This window comes from Schistocerca cancellata, chromosome 2, assembly GCF_023864275.1.
Source record: "Schistocerca cancellata isolate TAMUIC-IGC-003103 chromosome 2, iqSchCanc2.1, whole genome shotgun sequence".
NCBI classification, from domain to species: Eukaryota; Metazoa; Arthropoda; class Insecta; order Orthoptera; family Acrididae; genus Schistocerca; species Schistocerca cancellata.
Genome location: NC_064627.1, coordinates 75,187,678 through 75,211,337, shown reverse-complemented (window position 1 = coordinate 75,211,337; position 23,660 = coordinate 75,187,678). Strand labels below are relative to the sequence as shown.

At 40.1% G+C, this 23,660-nt stretch overlaps 1 protein-coding gene across 1 annotated transcript in view; it reads right to left on the bottom strand.

The window, feature by feature from the left end:
- Positions 1-349: 349 nt before the first annotated feature.
- LOC126161349 (gastrula zinc finger protein XlCGF8.2DB-like) overlaps positions 350-23,660 on the bottom strand; it is a 116,152-nt gene continuing 92,841 nt past the window's right edge. The window contains exon 2 of the mRNA XM_049917116.1: positions 350-3,591. Coding sequence (XP_049773073.1) covers positions 2,465-3,535 — 1,071 coding nt within the window. The 5' untranslated portion in view covers positions 3,536-3,591 and the 3' untranslated portion in view covers positions 350-2,464. The remainder of the gene's footprint in view (positions 3,592-23,660) is intronic.

Below are 23,660 nucleotides of genomic sequence, written 5' to 3'. Positions count from 1 at the left end.
GATGTGGTTTTTAGGTGGTTTCCCAACCCAATTAGGTGAATACCAGGCTAGTACATGTGTTACCTCAGTTACAAGACTCACAAACAGTTCAAAAATGTTTACACACTTTCACATGGAATAACACTAAACACTGATAGATGGGGTACAAAAATTCCATCATGGGAGGGGAGGAGGACCATGTGGCAACAGGAAGGGTATCTGACTACTCTCATCTCCAAAAATGTCAAATCACGATTAACATGTCAACCCTGTCAAGAAATGGGATGAGACCAGCAAAATAAGGAAGAAGAGATAATATTTGAAAAAAGCCATCCATTTTCATTGTTTAAACTATCTTTATGATCGAAATTATATTACATTTTATGGCACATATATACAACAAAGAACATCACAATATAGTTTTCTTGTGTTGGTTCAAAATTCCAATGACATCATTTGAAAGAAGAAAAGAACACTTACATTATAATGGACAATAATTTCTTATAAAATTGCTACACAGAAATTTGTGTATGCATGATGATTTCTGTTCATGGCTGCTTCCCATTTACAGTAAAAATTTTTGTGCTGTTACACCGCATCACATTCTTCTTCGCTAAAATACTTTATGTTTCAATCCCTCTTCAGGGATCTTTTACAGGAGGTTCTGGTGTACCCTGAATGTTCAACACTTGAAAAACAATGGTATGTTCACTTATAAAAAAGGCTGTTTTCCCACACTTTTTCGGAAAAGTGGAGTAATTGGCGAAAAATCTTCTGCTGCCATTGGTGCCCAGGTGAATACTAATAGGAGCTGGGGATTTTTATAAAAATGTTACTGAGTATTTGTCCTGACTGTTGTTTATTTTCCTCGCACAGCATAGCCTACGTATTTACTTCCTTGGTAGCAGATAGCCACAACGGCCACAAGCCTGTAGCCATCATCTCTATCAATAATTCACTCATTCTTCTAGGTTTCAACTGCCACTCAGAGTTTCCTTTTACATGTATTACTTTCTTTAGCTATAACTCTTATGTTATTAAAATCTATATCTCTGTCACACTCGTCTTGGTGCCACACTTGTCTCGGTGCTCCTGTACTGCAGACTTTAACCTTTGTTGTAAATGTGCGGGGCATTCATGCTCTTTAACATGTTACTTAAATATCTACCCAGTTTCGCCTATATATTCTGTAACGCAATCACATATCATTTCCTCTACTCCTGTGATGTTGGAGTAATTACTGTTATACATTCTAAATATGAGAAAATCTTTTATTTTGTACTGACTGAAAAACTAACCCTTATGCCATTCTTATAGAGGATTGTCCCTAACCGGTTGATTACTCTACTAACAACTTGTAACTTTACAGAATGTGAGGAAGCTTCTTCATTCATCTTGTTTATGGCTAATCCTCAGAATGTTGTATGGAAATGCCAGCTGCTAATGACAACAAAAGTGAGCAACATCGTGACAGTGTTAACAAAACTCTCATTTATGTTTAAAATAAGCTGAATTGCTTGCAGATTTTGACCAGATCACATATATCCACAGCAATTTTGCCTCCAGTGAACTCCACAGTATCTGCTGCTGGAATGTTAGAAGAAAGGGCTTTCACATCGAAGCTCAGCAAGATGACAGTTGTGGATACCTTAACTATGCATACTGTTTATAACAAATGGTTGGAATCCTTCGCAATATTAATAAAAAATGTTCATAATCCCTCACAAAAGTGTTCATTTTTTTCTGACAAGATGATTTACTTCTCTGATAACTGACCTGCTAGAAACACGTTGGAGAGTTAATCCTGTTCACAATAGTTCTCAGTGGACACCCTTCTTTGTCTACCTTTGGTAACCCAAATATTTTGGGAGTGACACATATTCAGGGCATTAGGAACTTGATAAGAGTGCTTACTAACAAGTCTAGTCATAACACATTTTTCAATTTTCTTATGACCTTGCTTGTTCATAAACTGTTTCCAAAGCCTGTGTATCGTGAGCTCAAATGTCCATCAGGCATTTTTATAGAGCGTTTACAACAACAGGTATAAAGGAATTCTGGCTTCATGGCTACCTGTCATCAAGGAAGTAAATATTACCAGCAAGCTAGTTTGGTTGGATGAAAACAATTTAATTTTTTTAAACATCTCTGCCCCCTCCTCCTTTCCTTATCTGTATCAGTATTTGCCCAATGACGACTGCTCATCATTAGCAGCCTTAAGATTTTTGTATCCAATAACACGAATTCTTTGAAGAAGTGCAAGAAAACAGCCTTTTATAAGTGAACATGACACTGCCTTTTGACATGTTCTGCCATCTGGGGACATCAACAAGAGGGATGAAAAAGTTGAGTATTTAAGAATTTTGAAGAGGAGTATAGTGCATCCAACTACTCATAAGATTTTAACAGTGACAATGGCCACAAAATCTTGTAGACTTGTATGCTTTTTCTTTGTCTTTTCCACATAATCAAACATATCAAAGTATCATCCATCGCTGCAATGCAGTTTAAGCATATGCCTTTTTACACTACTTTGTTGTGTAAATAACATTCCACAATGAGTACAACTGAACTGTTTTCCACTGTGTTCTAAAATGTGCCTAGTCAGAGAGGATTTTGTTGCAAAATTCCTCTTACACATGTCACATGTGTATATTACATTTTCATTCCGAAGTTTATGCTTATACATGTGTCTATTGAAAGCAAATCTATGTTTAAATTCTCTGTTACATACAGAACAAAAGAAGCTTTCTCCACCTGAATTATCATCATGTTTCATTTCTTTGTGCAACTTCATAAAATATTTAGATGTAAAAGCTGAGCTGCAGTGTTCACACTTAAAATTCTTTTTCCTGGCAGAGTGCACCTTCTTCTTATGTTCTTTAACTTGATAATGTCCTCTAAACTTTGCAAAACACAAGTCACATTCATATCTCTTTTCCGAGTGAAATATTTTGTGACCATTTAATCTTGCTTGATTTGGAAACATAGCTCCACAGACATCACACATCCAAGGCTTTTCATTTGTATGAATCGTTTTATGGAGTCCCAAGTGATATTCTGATACGGACCCTTGACCACAGATATCACAGCGATATGGCCACTGATTTGTATGTGTTAGTGCATGTGTTTTGAAAGAAAATTCATTGGTAAGGCGCAGTCCACAAATGCTACACTTCACATATGTCTTTCGAACATATGTTTTAATATGTCTTTTCAAAGCAGACACAGTACTATACTCCTTCTCACAAAAGCAGCATTTAAGTTTTGTTTTACTTGCCTCACTCCAAATGTGTTCATCAATACAAGAATGACTGATAAGTTGATAATACTCTGTCAGTACCACAAAGCATTTAGGACACTTGATGCTTGACAATTCTACAAAAGGACCCAAGCATTGTGGCTCTTGTTCAGAGTTGGAGTCACTATTTATCTGACTTGGCTTTAAGTGAGGATCTACCTGCATAGACTCATAATATTCTGGTCCTCGAGCAAGGTTGGCTTCATTGTTTGTTTCTGCTGGTCTCAAGGATGGGTGTACACTTGCATTATACATAACTGAGTATGGAGCATTTGGTTGCTTCAGGGTGGAATGTTGTGGTTCTGCATTACCTGTAAGACAAAGATTATTATTACAACCCAAGTCCACTGTCCTATTAAGACATTGGTTTATACATAAATGGAGACAAGACTTGTGCAGTCTTACGTAACACTTTTATATGATTATGCAAAAACATGTAGAAGCAATGAAAGAGGCAATGAACAAAGCAAGATGGGATTATGTGATCTGTTCTTATACCAGTATTATTTTTCTTTTATTATCATGTGATAGAATACAGCCATACTAGAATTTTAGCACAGACTTCCAAATACTGGGCCAGTGTTGTTAGAGAAGCCATTGAAATATGTACCAGGGATAATCTTATCAATGAGGACTGTGGTTATAATCTCAACAAGGCTTGGAAACCAGAAGTGGGCCGAATTAAGAAGATGCTCAGCCAACACCATGATCTGGTGATGAAGATGGACAGAGCAGAAAGAAAATAATAATTTAGATTAACTGTCAGGGGCTGGTTTCAACTTTGGGCATGTGCAGAGATTTGACTATCTGAGATCTAATATTAATAGGACAAATTTCATCTCAACTGAAATAAAACAGCACATCCTAAGATGCTTCCACACTTTTAAGAAATTGTTGGTCTCTCGTTTATTAAATATAAATAGACAGCTGAAACTGAATTTACAAGGTCATTATCAGGTCAGTTCTAACCTGTGGATGTGAAACACAGACACTAACAAGTAGTGATGAGCAGCAGCTAGGGATATTTGAATTCAGGGTTCTGCACAAGAACTACGGGGCAGTTCAGCGTAACAATTATTTCTGGATATACAGTACGAACACTGAGCTGGACTGACTCGTAAATGAAGCTGACATTGTAAGAACAATTAAAAGTATGAGAATAGCCTGAAGTGGACATTGCTTTAGGATGGATACTGGATGAACAAGTAAAACGGTTTTTGAATGAAAGTGAACAGAAAGGAATACAGAAAGGAAGGCTACAATAGTGGTGGACAAACAATGTGGGAGAAGATATAAAGTCTCTCAGAGTTAGAGGATGGCGGAGAACTGCCCTGGAGCGGGAAGAATGGAGGCAACTTGGTGAACAAGCTAAGACACATGCAGGGTTGTAATGGCATGAGGAGAAGAAGAAGATGAAGAGGAAGATGAAGAAAAGATTCATTTCTTTTTATTTATTTATTCAAAGAGGGATCATCTTGCAATTAAATGAGATTTGTCATCTTAATACGAGGGTCATTCAATAATTAAATTAAATTAAATAATAAAATTAATTAAATTAATAAGAGACAAATTGGTCTGGAGAAAAAAGCGTTTATTTTTACAAAACAATACTATTTTTACTGTTCAACATAATCCTCTTGAACATTTATGCACTTGTTCCAATGGGCTATAAGCTTTTTTATTCTGGCTGCAAATAACTCTTTATCTTGATGTTTGAACAAATTTCTCACATACTTTTTCATGTCCTCATTATCCTGGAACCTCTTCCCACATAAGGCCTCCTTCAGTGCACCAAACAAAAGGAAATCACTAGGTACTAAATCATGACAGTACAGGGGATGACGCAATACTTCCCAGCCAAATTTGTTGATAGTTTCATGGGTTAATTGAGCAATATGAGGACGTACATTGTCTTGTTGGAGAATCACACCTCTCCTGTGAGATCCACAATGCCTCTCACTCATGGCTGGCTTCACCTAGTTTAAAAGCAAATCCAAGTAGTATTAGCTGTTCATTGTATGCTGCTCTTTGAAATAATCACAAAAAACTGGACCTTTAGCATCCCAAAACACCATCAACATGACTTTCCCTGCTGATGATTGGGTTTCAAATTTTTTCTTAACATGTCAGTTGGCGTACTTCCACTCCATGCTTTGTCTTTTTGAACCCAAGTTTCATCACAAGTTAAAATTTTGTTGAGGAAGTGCTCACTTTCTCTTTCATAATGTTCCTTTAGCTCTGTGCACACTCTCAACCTTGTTTCCTTTTGTAGCCACATCAAATCCTTTGGGACCCATCTTGCACATGTTTTGTGGTTCTTCAGCTTGTTACAGATAATGTTATGAACTGTACCAGTATTAACTTGAACGTTATCAAATATCATTTCCACAATCACACAGCGGTCAGTATGAATAATGTCATAAATTCGACTTTCAAGTGAGGGAGTTGAAACTGCAACTGGTCAGCCAGAATGGTGTTCATCAATCACTAAGTAGTGAACACTTTTGAACTGCTCTACCCATTTGTAAAAAATTGCACGATTCATACCACCCTCAGCACAAACTTAAGACATTCTACAGTATATATTCACTGGTTTCTCACCTTCACCAAGCAAAAAATTAATAACAAACTGTTGTTCAACTAATGGGGATATTTCAAGTGGACTCACCATCTTGAAATGTATTTTTGAGGTTATAAACAAAACAATGTAGATACATCAGCTGATCAGGTTGGGTTGTTGTTGGGGAGGAGACCAGACAGCGAGGTCATCGGTCTCATCGGATTAGGGAAGGATGGGGAAGGAAGTCGGACGTGCCTTTTCAAAGGAACCATCCCGGCATTTGCCTGGAGTGATTTACGGAAATCACAGAAAACCTAAATCAGGATGGCCACAAGTGGGATTGAACTGTCGTCCTCTCGAGTGCAAGTAGCTGATCAGGGCTCACCCCAGTGATGCCGACTTAAAGCCATAAAAGTACCAAACTTGCCCTACTAAAAGATTTTTCGCCAGACCAATTTGTCTCTTTAATTATTGAATGACACTCATACAATGAAAATACATAGCTCACAAATGTGAACACACACATCAAAAAAAGTTTTGCATCTCCCCAGTTCCAGAACTACTGAAGACAGACATTGAAAGTGGATATTGTATCACAGACACAGTCCCTTTGACTGTTCACAGATGTCACTAAACTTGCCCAAAGGTATAAACAACCATGCATGAGCAGTGCCTATTAGACGGAAGGGTTCCGACAGCCAATCATTTGCAGTCATTCCACCAGGAAGGCAGTACCCGACTTGTGTTGTCTGTAGTTCAACCTCTCCTAGACAGTCAATACCGCAGTTCAATCATGTCTGCATTGTTACTATGTGCCAGGAAGGGCTCTCAACAAGGGAAGTGTCCAGGTGTCTCAGAGTGAACCAAAGCAATTTTGTTCAGACAAGGTGATGGTACAGAGAGACAGAAACTGTCAATGACATGCCTTGCTCAGGCCACCCAAGGGCTACTACTGCAGTGAATGACCACTACCTACGGATTATGGCCTGGAGGAACCTTGACAGAAATGCCACCATGTTGAATAATGCTTTTCGTGCAGCCACAGGACATTGTGTTATGACTCAAACTATGTGCAATGGGCTGCATGATGCACAACTTCACTCCCGACGTCCATGGCGAGATCCATCTTTGCAACCACGACACCATGCAGCGCATTACAGATGGGCCCAACAACATGCCGAATGGACTTCTTAGGATCGGCATCACATTCTCTTCACCGATGAGTGTCGCATATGCCTTCAACCAGACAATCACCGGAGACATGTTTGGAGGTGGACCAACAGTGCCTTGATAAACTTGTGAATAGTATGCCACGACAAATGCAGGCATGCATCAATGCAAGAGGACACACTACTGGGTATTAGAGGTACCGCTGGGTACAGCAATCTGGATCACCACCTCTAAAGGTCTTGCTGTATGGTGGTACAACATGCAATGTGTGGTTTTCATGAGTAATAAAAAGGGCAGAAATTATGTTTATGTTGATCTCTATTCCAATTTTCTGTACAGGTTTCGGAACTCTTGGAACCAAGGTAATGCTAAAATTTTTTTTGATGTGTGTATTAGTGTACTTCTATGAGGATATAATTTGCATGGAAAGATTTAGGAAAACCATAGGAAACCTAAATTTGGATGTCCAGATAGAGCACACTCTGTCCTTCTAAAAATGACAGGAGTGTCTTAACAGCTCCACTGCCTCACTTGGTTGGTCCCTACAGTACTACATTCTTTGATTTATAAACAATTTGCTCCAGATATTAAGTATTGAGATTCAGATACTCATTTATTGTAAGAATCAGATCATCAAAAACAAACTTAATACAAATAAATGTGAAGAGAAATGAAAAGCTACTTATACAGTGTCAAACAATGGAAACTCCAGGTTGGGATATTAACAAAATTAGGAAATGGATAGATTGCTATTCACTGTAAAGGTGACAAGTTGAGTTGCAGACAGGCAGAATGCAAAGACTGTTACATATTTAGCTTTCAACCAAAGCCTTCTCCAGGAAATAAAAAAACACACAGTCACACAAGCAAGCACACCTCAAGCACACGATTGCCATCTCCAGCAGCTCAGACCATAATGCAACTGTCACACTGATGTGTAATTTGGTGTGGGATATGAAAGGGAGAGGGATAACAGGGTATAAGTGTGGGGAGAGAAATGCATTATCTCGTGGAACATGCAGGGACTAGATGGAGGCTTGTGAATCCTGCCAGATGCAGTGTTGGGAGGTTGCAGGGCAGAATGGTGGTGGTTGAGGGGGAGTGGAAAAGGAGAGAAACAGGTAAGGGGAAGGACAGGTGGGTGCATTGGTAGAGGGCAGCACACAATGAGGATGATGGGACACAAATTGGGAGGTGGTGATAGCATAGAGGGAACAGAAATTGTTGGGTGAAGGGTGTGGGGACAGTAGGCTACTGGAATAATTTCGGGAGCGAAGAATGTTTTGGAAGGATACCTCCCATCTCCACAGCTCAGAAACAGCAATCTATCCTTTCCCTAATATTATTAGTTATACACTGTTGTACACACTATTTAATAACAGATCTCCAGTATCAATAATTACAGGAAGAATGAAAATTCACATGAAAATCAGGACCAGGGACGCAAAGCAGTTTTGCACCAAGGTAGCTTGACCAGTTTCATCAGTGAAGTTAATAAGATCGAAGGGTTGTGCCACACTAAATTGGTGCAGTTCTTTCACAGGCTGTCCTCCCCTGTGATAGGAGAAACATAATCACTCTACATCACATCACAAACTGCTTGCTCCTTATTGTTCATCACTCATTGCAATCCATTAAAAATATCACTTTTTGAGCTAATGGTTGTCCCCAGATACTGAACTACAAATGTCCATTGCAGGCACTTCCCTTTGCAACATTCACTTGGAAACTGGTTTAGATGGACATTCATTCACTGATAGTGGTAATTGTTGATGAGTTACAAAACTGATCGTTACTGACACATCCATGTGGGACATTCCTTCCTGCCTTTTGTAACATCATTATGTTGACCCATCTTAATGTGTTGATTACATAGAATTGACTGGCAGATGCACACCACTTCACTTCCATGACTTAGGTCAGCAGTGGAGGGACACATGACTGACTGCTACCAGTTCTACATCTTACACACCTGTCCAAAGCTAACAGTGCACTCTTTTAAGTGAATGACCTTTTTTTTCCTCGTGAGCCTCATTACAAATGAAAAGTGACCTTTCAGGCAATAAGATTTCAGTGATGATTACATTGAACAGCTGTTGAGATTATATCCAATAATAATGGCTACGTAAATACTTAAGCTGCTAGCACAGTCAATGAACAGGTACATGTCCTCAGAGAGAAACACATTCAGTTTCAATAATCTATCAGAAACAGTCAGCAACACATCACGCAAAACCAATTAGAAACTTGTTAGTGGAGACCTGAATGCTTATTTTCTGTCAGACAGTACTAAATGGGATCAGCTGGGCTTGTTGACAGACTATGGATTATTTCACACAGAAAATTTCTCAACAAGTGAAGACAGACAGGGAGCCACGGCTAATGGAAACACTGTTGTACTAGAGTACTTTCACTGACTGCAATGAACAAGCAATAACAAATGGTCGGGCTGGCAAAAACTATAAAACGTTAACAATAAATCATTCTACTCAGTTAATAAACAAAAGAATACAGTATAACAACTTACCTCAAAATAAACCAGCTGATTCAGGAATATAGGCTACATTTTATCTAAAAGAAACTTTACACAACTTAAAGACATTGGTTTTAAGCCTAAAACTATTGACAAAATTATAAACATCATAGACAACGAAACTTCCTGGCAGATTAAAACTGTGTGCCCGACCGAGACTCGAACTCGGGACCTTTGCCTTTTGTGGGCAAGTGCTCTACCATCTGAGCTACCGAAGCACAACTCACGCCCGGTCCTCACAGCTTTCCTTCTGCCAGTATCTCGTCTCCTACCTTCCAAACTTTACAGAAGCTCTCCTGTGAACCTGCAGAACTAGCACTCCTGAAAGAAAGGATACTGCGGAGACATGGCTTAGCCAACATTCCACATTGGCTAAACCATGTCTCCGCAGTATCCTTTCTTTCAGGAGTGCTAGTTCTGCTAGGAGAGCTTCTGTAAAGTTTCGAAGGTAGGAGACGAGATACTGGCAGAAGGAAAGCTGCGAGGACTGGGCGTGAGTTGTGCTTCGGTAGCTCAGATGGTAGAGCACTTGCCCACGAAAGGCAAAGGTCCCGAGTTCGAGTCTCGGTCGGGCACACAGTTTTAATCTGCCAGGAAGTTTCATATCAGCGCACACTCCACTGCAGAGTGAAAATATCATCATAGACAACCATTAATTCCTCTTCCTATAACAGAATTTCTGGTACAGAATTAGAATCTAATCTGACTTAATAGGAATTCCATTGTGCTATCTCTGTACTCAGTCAATGACTCATTGCATAGTCCCCAACAAGTTTAAGTATGCAGCAGTATCTTTCACTGTACTCAATGACAGATTATTTTCCACAGGTTATGGATCTGTTATGTTACAGACTAATTTTTAAGGTAATGTAAATAACATATTTATTCAGCAGAAGCGAGAAATGTTAACATTGTATATTGCACACAACCATGTACCTAAAGATATCTGCTTAACAGTTTATTTACTGCGCGATGGTGTTTTTTAGACAGTGTTAAAAATAAGTTCTGCAGGCACAGTAATTTACACACCCGCAGATCAAGAGCAAAGATAATTTTTGCACAAACTGTATCCTTGTCTGCTTTTCAGAATGCAGTATTGTATTTTGATACTAAGATCTTTAACAGGTCTGCATACAACGCACAACTTAGGGGACATCTGAAAATTCAACAGAAATTTACAAACCTGTCTTATTAGTCACTCCTCCTATTACCAAGATTCAAGTACTGAAAATTCATTTTTTTTTTTTTCAGATGTTCTAATACACATTTTAAAAATGTAACATAAAGATACATTGCTACTGACTGTAAAGATGACAAATTAAGTTGCAGACAGGCTCAACTGAAAGACACATACACACTAACTTTCAGCCATAGCCTTTGTCACAAAAAGAAACACACACACATTCCTTCATACAAGCAAGCAGAGCTCATACACATGACTGCCATCTCCAGCAGCTTGGCTTAGAATGTAATTGTCTCATAGAATGGAAGATGCCGTTTGGAGGGTGCAGAGAAGGGGCAGGGATAGCAGTGTATGGGTGGGGGGTGGGGAGAGAGAAGATTGCTGTCTGGTGGAATGAGTAGGGACTGGACTGCCAACAGGCACACGTCAGGAGGCTGCCGAGATGGGGAAGGGGTTTGGTGTGGGGGCTGGGCACAAGGGGGAAGGGCATAAAGGCTTTTTTTCTGATGAAGGCTGTGGCTGAAAGCTGATGTGTAAGTGTGCTCTAATTGTGCCTGTCTGCAACATAATGGGTCTTCTTTACGGTACATAGCAATTTATCTTTTCCATATGTAGTTGATATGCCAATCTGAAGTTGCAATTGTTTGATAATGCTCAGTTTAAATAGGCTTATATTCTTCCAATACAAAGGTAACCATTATTATTTGTTATTTGCACTGTACTAAATAATTCTGAGGGAATGTGAGGTAATCCATAGGAGTAATCCGTTGAATTTGCAATAGGGTTTTGGAACATATACTGCATTCAAATATTACGAAGTACCTCGAAGGAAACGATTTATTGACGTGTAGTCAGCACAGATTCAGAAAATATCTTTCTTGCGAAACACAACTAGCTCTTTATACTTGTGAATTAATGAGTGCTATTGACAGGGGATGTCAAATTGATTCCATATTTTTAGATTTCCAGAAGGCTTTTGACACCATTCCTCGCAAGCATCTTCTAACCATACTGCGTGCCTATGGAATATCGCCTCAGTTGTGTGACCGGATTTGTGATTTCCTGTCAGAAAGCTCACAGTTTGTAGTAATAGATGGAAAGTCATCAAGTAAAACAGAAATAATATCCATTGTTCCCCAAGGAAGTGTTATAGGCCCTCTATTGTTCCTGATTTATATTAACAACACAGGAGAAAATCTCAGTAGCCGTCTTAGTTTGTTTGCAGATGATGCTGTAATTTACCGTTTTGTAAATTCATCAGGTGACCAAAATGAATTGCAAAATCATTTAGATAAGATATCTGTATGGTTTGAAAGGTGTCAATTGACCCTGAATAAAGAAAAGTGTGAAGTTATTCACATGAGTACTAAAAGAAATCCGCTAAATTTCTATTACATGATAAGTCACACAAATCTGAAGGCTGTAAATTTAACTAAATACTTAGGGATTACAATCACAAATACCCTAAATTGGAATGATCACATAGATAATGTTGTGGGTTGAGCCAACCAAAGACAGTGATTCACTGGCAGAACACATAGAAGGCGGCCTATTCTGAAGTATTGCTGTGCAGTGTGGGATCTGCATCAGATGAGACTGTCGGATGACATCGAAAAAGTACAAAGAAGGGCAGCTCATTTTGTATTATCACGAAGTGAGGGAGATAGTACCACAGACATGATACGTGAATTGGACTGGCAATCATTAAAACAAAGGCATTTTTCGTTGCAACGGGATCTTCTCATGAAATTTCCATCACCAGTTTTCTTCTCTGATTGTGAAAACATTCTGTTGGCACTCACCTACATCGGGAGAAATGATCTTCATGATAAAATAAGAGAAATCAGGGCTTGTGCAGAAAAATTTAAGTGCTCATATTTCCTGTGTGTTGTTCGAGAGTGGGACGGTAGAGAAACAGCTTGAAGGTGGTTCATTAAACCCTCTGCCAGGCACTTTATTGCGAATAGTAGAGTAATCATGTAGATGTAGAAGTACTTCAGTGGTTATCTTTCAATTTAGATCTTTCAGTGACTTGTAAAATTCTTCTTTAAGTATCCTATATCCAATCTCATCTTCATCTACCTCCTCTTCTCTTTCTACAGTATCTGGACTCTTAATATTCGTATAGTAGTTTCTTTTTTCTCCAAAGGTCTCTTCAGTTTTGTCTATTTTTCCCATAGTTGTGTGTTTATACACCTTCTCCTCTAACCATTTCTGCTTTGCCCTTCTGGACTTCCTGTCTATTGCAGTTTTAAATGTCTGTATTCGCTTTTGCTTGCTTCATTTGCCGTATTTTTATAGTTTCTGATTCCTTCAATTAAATTCAATGTTTTTTTGTCATCCAAGGATTTCTACTGGGACTGGAGTTTTAGCACACCTGTTCCTCTGCTACCTATGCTACTTCATCTCTTAGAACTACCCTTTCATCATCTATTACAAGCTTTTCAATGGCTTCTCCAGGTCTCTTCCAAGTACACAACCTTCGTTCATGATTCTTGAATGAAATGTTTGCAAATATTATGTCGAGTTCAGTGCAAAATTGTACCAGCCAGGTTTGTGAGGGACCAGTGTAGTCTAATCATAATCATTTTATTTTAATTTATTTGATATTTACTGCTGGCATCTTTAGTTGGAAAGGACTGTAAGTGTGGCAGGAAGCTTGAGAGTCTAAGTGTATTCAGTGGCTGACAGATACCAGTATCGGACTTGCAATGTACAGCAGAGATATAAATAGTAAGAGGTGAAAAGCACACCAGACAACACAAAGAATAATATAGTAGTGAGCTTGAATCTTTGAAGAAAAGGAAAAGACATTTTATAAAATAATGGATACAGAGTATATGGGGTATTTTGTTGATGTAGGATGTAGAATAATGCTTAATGTAAAAGGAAATATTTCCTTTCTGTGTCTCTCTCTCATGTGAATTATAAAAGGAGGTATGTTAATGTTCACTTTTATTGTGTCTTGAAGTAAAATACAAAAGCATTTTTGGCAGTATTGTCTTATATGGAATATACTTCTGTTTCATAATGTCTGTTATCCACATTTGTGGTAGAGAAAACTGAGTAGAAATTATGCTTCTAGAATTCATTTTTTCTTTAATCATTTGAGTACTAGCAGTTTCTGCCTGAAACCACAAATTTATTAATTTTTCTTTTCAAGTACCAGCGCTTTTATCATGAAATTACCAATGCTGTTGCAAGATGCAGACATCTAGTGGCACACTGAGGTAATTCTATGAATGTAGTGTATTTTGGCAGTGACTTACAGTGTTCAAAGTAACAGCTAGAGTAGAGATTGTGCTATGTGATTGTAAGAGATCGTGACACACAATTTTTTTATAGTGTCCATGCTGAGGAGATCACTGATGGCAAACGTAAGAGCACTGACAAGTCAAAATATTATGACCATTGTCCATGACAACATTGGATGCTGGCTGGTGGCACTACAGGCTCGTGATATCTTACCACAAGTAAGCTAAGCAGACATGGATCGGGGTCACCCTGGTGAAGATATGGTCTGCAAATGGGGAAATCCATTGAGATAAGCAACTTTGACAAAGGGCAGATTATTATTATGCAAAGCCTGTAAATGACTATCTCAAAACTGGCGAAGCTGTTCAAATGTTCATATGCTACTGTTGTGAGCATCTATGGAAAGAGGTAGGACAGTGAGGTTGGATGTCCACAATTCGTCACTGACTATAGGGTTTAGAGGCTTGTCTGCTCTGTAAAGTAGGACAGATGGTGATCTGTGGCATATACCCTGAAAGAGCAAAATTTTTGGCGCATGCAAAAATGTTGCAGAGCACACCATTCATCGTACATTGTTGAACATGGAGCTCCACAGCAGATCTCCCCTACATGTTCACATGTTGACCCAATGACATCATTAATTATGATTGCAGTGGGCACGGGACCGTTGGGTGTCTACCATCGATCAATGGAAATGTGTTGGCCTTGACTGCCGGGTGAGCCTCAACTTCTGCTGCCCGGTCAGCCGGTGGAGGTGCACTAAGGCCCATCAGGCTGAGTGGTGCCCCACTAGGGCTAGAGTCCACCAGTGCACCAATACCGCTCGGCTGCTCTTCAAGTCATGTGCCTGCCAGGCATCACATTATTACGAGTGCTGAATGGAATCTGTGTGACCCATATGCAAGCAGTTTTTTACTTCGCACAGTATTTACCGGCACAGTACTTCACCTCCAGTCTTACATTAAAGTAACTGGTGTCTAACATCAGCAATGAGATGGTTATCTAAACATCCACTATTGCTTGTAATTGTTACATCAACTTGTTGTTAAGTGCATGTGAAAAACCTCTGTACCTTACAATGCGGCAAATATGGGCAATTTTATTAATGTTTATCCTACTAGTTAGTGAATTTTTGTAATACTAACCTATGTATTTAAAAGCCGTTATTGACTCACACGGAAGAAAAATGGTTATATTATGGCACAACTGTTCTCATATTGTATGACGTTTATCTTTCTCTCACCAAATACACCTTTCCCTATGCAAAGTCTAGCTTCTGACTATGGCTTATTTGACACAAATTCTGTTAAAAATCATAATTTTAAATTTATTACTTCATGGAACAAACAAAAACCTGTGTAATGTGCAAGGTGGTATCAAATCATTCATTAGAAGCCTTGCAGTTTGGAAAATATGTCTAAATTCCAATCAAACTGAGTGCTTCAGTACTCTTCACGATTTCCTAGGAGACATTCATCTTACATTGGATGAAAATGCCAAGAATAACATTATGGAACATTTGGAAAATTTTCAGAGACTATTTCCCCCACTCTGTCCAGTAATAACAACTGGAATCACAATCGCTTCAAAAAGACAATAATTTTGGAGTATGCATGAAGTTTGAATTGAAACGAGCAGCTACTCGAAACTCCCAGTGGCTAAGATACAGAAAATAAATCCTTGTCACTGATAAGTTTCTGGTTAAACTTAAAGGTAGAGTTTCCAATGCTATCAAAGAAAGTGGTAACAAATTCATTACACATCTTGTCCACATATCTGTGCGAAAAGACTTTTCCTGCTTACATGTATATAAAAGATACATCCAGGAACAAACTTCACAGTGAAATTAATCTGAGACTGTCTTTACCTTCTGTGACTGCAAAGCAGGCCAATCCTTCTCAATGAATTTTGAGGAAGAGTTAAGCCAGATAATTCCATAATTAAAACTTGCAGAGTAACAGAAAATTATAAAAGCCTTTAATATTGTGCACTAGGCCTATCCCTTGCACAAAACCTTCATAAACTCATTTTATGTGGTACAGGTGAAATGTAAAGCCTTATAAAAGCATTAGGGCTATTAAACCATTTGCATTGAATTCAATTACTTCCATGTTACAGTAGATACTTTTTTGTGTTATAATCATTATTTTACATTATGCACTATTATTCCCTGTAAAGGATCAAGCATGACCTGTTCCCACCATATCAAACCTTCATGATTCTCAAAGGAGTGCAGACAATTCAGAAAGCAATTCCGGTGGCCAGATATTCCTGCCTTTGCAGTGCTGCCTGTTTCCTTGTTGTACCGATCCCTGTTGACACTCGGGCTCAGTCGGGTACCTGAATGAGCCGCTCACTTTTAGGAGGCATCACAGATTGCGCAATCCATTGCCGCTACACCTGAGCTTGAGTAACCACAATGTGGCAATGGGACAGATTGGTCAGCAACAGCCGTACTCGGGTGGGTACATGTGCCACAATGCATGGCTCTGGCTGGGGCTCCAAGAGTTAATGCACTTGCAGATATTTCAAAAAAAGTAAGATAAAGAAAAATTAAATACAATAATGAGAAAAATTAGATTGTGGCAGTGACCAGAATTTCTATCTTGTAAAAGCAGCATACAATGACTTCATTAGCAAATACATAACAGAATTAACCCCTTCTTCACATTGCACATTGGTGGTAAAAGGAATATGGCTCAAAAATGGCTCTGAGCACTATGGGACACATCATCTTAGGTCATAAGTCCCCTAGAACTTAGAACTACTTAAACCTAACTAACCTAAGGACAGCACACACACCCATGCCCGAGGCAGGATTCGAACCTGCGACCATAGCAGCCTCGCGGTTCTGGACTGCAGTTCCAGAACCGCACGGCCACCGCGGCCGGCAAGGAATATGAAATTGAAGTAGAACAATTTCACTGGCAAAGTGGTTTCTTTTCATGCTGATTGTTAAAGCTGCACACAAAAAAGTAAATAAAGCTGAAATTCAAATTCATTATTTTTTACAGTGCTATTACACATTATGACACTCTGACCTGGAGCCAAAGAACAGACAGAAAACTGCAGACCATGGTCCTACAAAATTTTTAAACAGTTTATGACCATTTGGGGGCATTCTAAAAGGGACTCGCAGGTTCCCCTTTTATTGCTGCCTCCACTCCTCTTGTTAGATGATTCTTTGATTGTCATCCATGGAGAGTAAAATGACACATCAGGATGACAGTAGTACTGTTCAATTAATTTCTTTATTTTGGCTCTCAGCTGTAGTACATCAGGAACAGCAAGGTATCCAGTTGCCTCTCAAGTGAATCAATAGACGCCCAGCATTGCTGACAGTTTGCAAAGACAGGGGCTGTGTAAAAACTTGAATGCCATTGTCAGGGACATCTCCAGCCATGACCATGATGACAGTGAAGGTGGTGCAGCTGATGATGGCTGTGAAATCCCTCCAGTGAGTGGGTGGCTCCCTGCTCCTGCGATGGCTCTCTCGTGACCCAGGACAGCCTGTCCTGTCTCGTGGTTGAACAGCGGATCCCGTACTTCATTCCAGGATGTCGCTCCAAGTGTCACAGGCTTGTGGTGTATGCTGTGATATTGAGATGAGAATAATTTAGTACATGAATGGCTGAGTACTTAAACACTCCAGACTATGTTCGTTTAGAGCTTAAGGCACATACTCTAAATGCTTCTGAGGTGGCAAGTGAGGAAAGACTTCCATCCTTCCATTATCACAGTGCAGCATCGGCTGTTGCTATACCATGCCAGCTGGATCTGCTTCACAACCCCTGTCGACTATGTTTTGCTTTGCAATGCACAAAACCCTCACCTACATTCAGCTGTCTCTGTTGAAACTCATTTCCATTCTGGCATATTTTTTAACTGACTACAGTCGAAACTCTACATTGATTGCCCTTCCTTTTATCAAGACCTGGTCCCTCGGATTGACCAAACTAGATTATCCCTTACACTAGAGTTCCTGGTGACCGGCCCTTCTGGCCCAGTTTTGCCTCTTAAGAATTAATTTAACAACTGGTTTCATTAACCCCATCACTTAATTTTACACATTTCTACAGGGACCCTTGCCCTGCTTCTTAACTCAACACCTAACTTATTACTAGGCTTCTTGCAAAATAACTTCTAACTTTCTATTCCCAACTTACAGGCAGAAATGAATCAATTATCCTTAATACTACCCCATTGAGTGTCCAGCTTCCTTCTGCTGCTTTTATGCCCAGGATGTCGAATCCACTGGAATCTGAACAACGTTTAGGTCAGAGTTCAGTCTTGTCCTTTGCCTGGTATGACAATTGTCAATGTTCTCTCTTTCTGGTAAAAATTTACCTGATATGAATTTGCACGCTCCAAAAAGGTTTCCAGGGAAGCTCGTCCCTCCTGCGGGTTCAGAAGCATGATTATAGACTGTATTAATTCTGACCCTAGCTGGTTAGATTTGCAGTGGGTAACACTTCCATGGGCTCTTCTGGACAATACAAATGAGGTTGCGAAATATTTAGGTCAGTTATCCCTAAAATCACAATGGGAATTACCCCGTAAACCACGGGGGGCAGCCAGAAAGTAGGCCCCATTATCTCGCATGCTGTTCCATTTAATAACAAACCACTCATGTTTAATTCTAGCCTCTTTGCTGATGTATGCTTCCCCTGCTCAAAACAACCGCCCACTACCACCATTTTGTCAAAGGTAGAGGACAACCAATGTGCCTCAACCTACTGACAGTACAATCCAGCTTGATCACTTCTTTATTGCATTATCTTCCCTCCTTTTGTCCCAGTAGCAATTTCACTGCATAGGAAACCTGCCCCTCTCTTATCACCATATTCAGACAGACTGTGATTTCCCATCGGTGAGCCTTTTGTAACTTTCCTTCCACCATTTCCCTTGTCTTTCTCAATTAATAATAGTCAGTGCATAATTACTCTTACAAATTTCTTCAATATCCCCCACTTGAGAGGATACGCATGAACTATGTAGCACTCGTAATGTGCTTGTTTCCCTGCTTCTGGTACAGAGACGTAAATGTAAACTTTCGCTCCAACTGTTCTCACCGTCACTGTGGCTATCTTAAAATAAAAGGGTAAGATTTTGTGCTCGAGTTTAGTTCCTTCTGTACTTTCCTCAGACCCTCTAAAAACTGCTCTGGCAACAGCAACTTCACCCCTATCTGACCTCTTACAGCCTGCTGCATGGCCTCTTGTAGTTCCATTACTTTCCCCTGTGCTTCCCAAACACTACTTTCTATGGACTGCAACCATTTTGTCATTACTATTTCCCCATCTAAGACTTCTACTTTCAGTTTGTAGTTCCCCAATATTCTGAGTAACTGCCTCTTTGGCACTCCTGGCATACCACATTACTTCTCCAGTCAGTTGTCATAATAGTAGTGTGTTATTCAATACCTCCATCTCTAAACTTGCAATCGGTGTGGTGTGCCAATCACTCACTGCTTCATTCCCTTTTGCCCACTGCTTTACCTCTTATACAGTGTCATTCACCCTTCGAATGTCATCCTCATCAGCAGTGCCAAATATTGTTTTCATAAGTTTACCTCCAGTACTGATCCAACCGCTTCTATCTTCATGTGTGTAGAATAACCCCCAATACCTGGACCATCTCACTCCTTAATTTCTTGTACGCTATGTGTATTCTCTCACATACTCTGGCACTTCCTTTGAGTATCCCATGCCTTTCTTTTCCCTGACAGGATTTGTTGAATGCTTTTTCCAATCTTCTCACCTCATTATGCATCTTCCATGTGTTGAATACCACCTGTATCACACAGCTATGACTGGGGATCACATCTTCCTGCTTGACGAACAGCACTCTCCCTTCCAGCTGCTCATTCCATAATGCTTCCACCCTGCCAAAGATCAGTATTTCTGCTATGAACTGCATCATCTTGCCTTCTCTGCACCTCACCTATGGGCACATTAAATCTATACCTAACCCAAAAAAAATTAAATTACCACCTCTTTGGACTTAATTCGAAAATGTGTCCTTATTACCATTTCATTCACAACCTCTTGTTTATATTCTGATACCTTTCTCCTCACTCTCCCTTCCTGGTCCACATCTATGCCTGGAATAACTTCTGGACTCCACTGAGAATGTTTCATCCACATTACATGCACAATTGCCCTTCTTGTCGGCAAATGAATCTTGACATTTTCTAGCAACACAGTCTCTACCACTTGTTAGGCCTCTGATACTTTGCAAAAAACTTTTCTGTCTTTCCCTTCAGCGTGCTGATACCATCATCCACTGACCAACCTTATACTGTGGCATTCTTGCTGTATGGCCCATTGCTTCTTTCTGTTCCTCCTGTGCTCATGTTATTTGCCCTCCATACTCTATTCCAAATTTCGCAACCACTTTGGATAATTCCTTAACAGACTCTCCAGTCTTCTCTTTCTTCAATTTCAATATGTTGAATGGTGATGGCATTCTACGACCATATACTACTTCATACGGTGATAATCCTATGTTTGTATGCTGCTTTGAGTTTTGGGCAGAGACGACATACTTCAAATAGCCATCCCAGTTGGTGTGATGTTAGTCAACATAGTATTCAAACATCTTCCCGATTGTCCCATGCACTCTTTCAGTTCTTGCTTTAGCTTGTGGATGGCAAGGACTTATCCTTCTTTACACTTAGTAACTTACACAATTCCATGAACAGATCTGAAATTAACTTTGTTCCCTGGTATTTTACTATTGTTTCTGTGGTGTCACCGCCAGACACCACACTTGCTAGGTGGTAGCTTTAAATCGGCCGCGGTCCATTAGTACATGTCGGACCCACGTGCCGCCACTGTCAGTAATTGCAGACCGAGCGCCACCACACGGCAGGTCTAGAGAGACGTACTAGCACTCGTCCCAGTTGTACGACGACTTTGCTGGCGACTGCACTGACGAGGCCTTTCTCTCATTTGCTGAGAGATGGTTGGAGTGGCCTTCGGCTGGGTCCATGGCTACGACCTAGCAAGGCGCCATTGACCGTTGCTATAGAGAGTCTCACTTGTATCATCAAGAGTGCTGTGTACAAATGATGGATTAAAGGTTGAGTATTTCAGCAGCTACGTACTTTTCTTTATAGCATTCATTGCGTATCCTGTTCCAGACCTCACGCCCATCTGCGTTAGATTATAGCGTGCATTTCGGCCTCCTCTATCTACAAGGTGTTGGCACATTTGCCAACACATCAGTTTCAGGCACTCCAAACTTCAGTATCCAATTATTCACAAGTGCTTATGCCACTGCTGCTGCCTGCTGGTTTGGCATCACAACTATTTACACGTTCCCTGAAAAATTATCTGTGATTGTGTGTCTGTATTTTTGACCTGCCAGGATAGCCGAGCACTAATGTGCTACTTCCTAGACTCGGGTAGGCGCGCTGGCCCCCACATTGAATCCACCCGGCGGATTAATGATGAGAGCCAGTGTGCTGGCCAGCCTGGATGTGGTTTTTAGGTGGTTATCCACATACCCCTAGGTGAATACCGGGCTGGTCCCCACGTCCTGCCCCAGTTACACATCTCGCAGACAGTTGGGGGACCCTAATTCCATCCCAGGGGGTATGGGGTGGCAGCAGGAAAGGTATCTGGCCACCCCTTAAAACTAGCTGGCCAAATCCGATTTAACTGTGCCGACCCTGTGCAAAGATGTGGGACAAAGGTGCTAGCAGAAGAAGAAGAAGAAGAAGAAGAAGAAGAAGAAGAAGAAGAAGATTGTGTGTATGTACTTTTTCCCTGCAAGTGATTTATTGAATGGACCTAAAACATCAATTCCCAGCAATTTGAATGGCGTTGATGCTTCAGGTAACCTCGGAAATGGTACTCTTGTTCAACATAAATCCGCTCTCTGTGTGCACTGATGTAATTCTGCATGTACTGGTTTACGTCCGTCTGCCTATTTTTCCACCAATACCTTTCTCCTACTCTTCTGTTGGTAGATCTGCAATCTTTGCTTCGCTAGTACAACTACCTGCAGTCTCAACTTGGTTTTTCTGTATAGCAATCCATCCTGCATACGAAACTGTTATTGCTTAAAATACTGTTTAGATTCGTCATCCACTTTACGTGCAGCTGGCCATTCCTTATGCTCAGTACCCCCAGTAAGTAATCTTACTACTTTTCTACTTATGCTGTACACAATTTTGTCCTTCTTCGCACGTTTATGGATAACTTCAAAATCAAATTCACTTAATCTTACTGAAAATCATGTCAACCTACTGGAAGGACCCCTCAACCACAACAAGTGTTTTAATAATGATTGATCTGTTATTACTTTGAACTTTTTCCTATGTACATAACATTTGAAGTATGTGATTCCATAAATAAGGCTTAACATCTCTTTCTCCAGTGTGGAATAATTTCTTTCTGCAGAATACTGAGTAGGATAGCGCAGTGGTTAGCACACTGGACTTGCATTCAGGACAATGATGGTTCAAACCCGCATCCGACCATCCTGATTGAGGTTTTCCATGATTTCTCTACATTGCTTAAAGCAAATGCTGGGATGGTTCCTTCAAAAGGGCACGGCTGCATTCCTTCTCTATCCTTGCCTACTCTGAGCTTGTGCTCTGTCTCTAACAACCCCATTGTCGACGGGTTGTTAAACACTAATCTGCCACTCCTCTTTCTGCAGAATTTAGTTGTCTTGATGCATAACCTACCAAATGTTCTATGCCTTCTACCTCTTGTGACAACACACAGCCAAGTGGATGCTCTGATGCATTACATGATAAAACAAATTCTCTATTAAAATACAGAAATACCAATATTGGCCTTGACATTAAAGCTTCTTTTAGCTCCTCAAAAGTTAAAGCTCTTCTGCCCACATAAATTTAGTATACTTCTTTAACAACTTTGTGAACAGTTTGGCAATATCCGCATATCATTTTATGAGGCAACAGTAATAGTTCACGAGTCCCAAGAATGATTGCAACTTCTTTGTAGATTCTGGTACAGGAAATTCATGTACAGCTCTAATTAATCTTGGGTCTGTCTTAACCCCCATCTTTACTCATGATATGACCTAGATATGCTACTTCCTCCATCATAAAATTACACTTTTCCATATTCAATGTTAACTCTGTTGCTTTTACCTTAGAAATACTTCCCTTAATCACCGCCCACACTGTTCCATATCACTCCCAGAGACAATTATGTCAACAAGATGCACTAAGCATTGCCATGGTCTTAAACCTCTGAGTACTCTGCCCAACACTCTCTGAAATGTTGCAGGTGCATTTTTTAATCCAAATGGCATTCTTCTGAATTGGTAGTGTCACCAGGGTGCCGAAAATGCTGTTTTGAGTCAATCTTGCAGTGCATCGTCTATCTGGCAATAATCACTCTTCAAATCAATTGTTGAAAAATATTTGAATTGCCCCAAATGATCAAAGGTGGTGGTCAGTGGTGGTGGTTAGTGTTTAACGTCCCGTCGACAACGAGGTCATTAGAGACGGAGCGCAAGCTCGGGTTAGGGAAGGATTGGGAAGGAAATCGGCCGTGCCCTTTCAAAGGAACCATCCCGGCATTTGCCTGAAACGATTTAGGGAAATCACGGAAAACCTAAATCAGGATGGCTGGAGACGGAATTGAACTGTCGTCCTCCCGAATGCGAGTCCAGTGTGCTAACCACTGCGCCACCT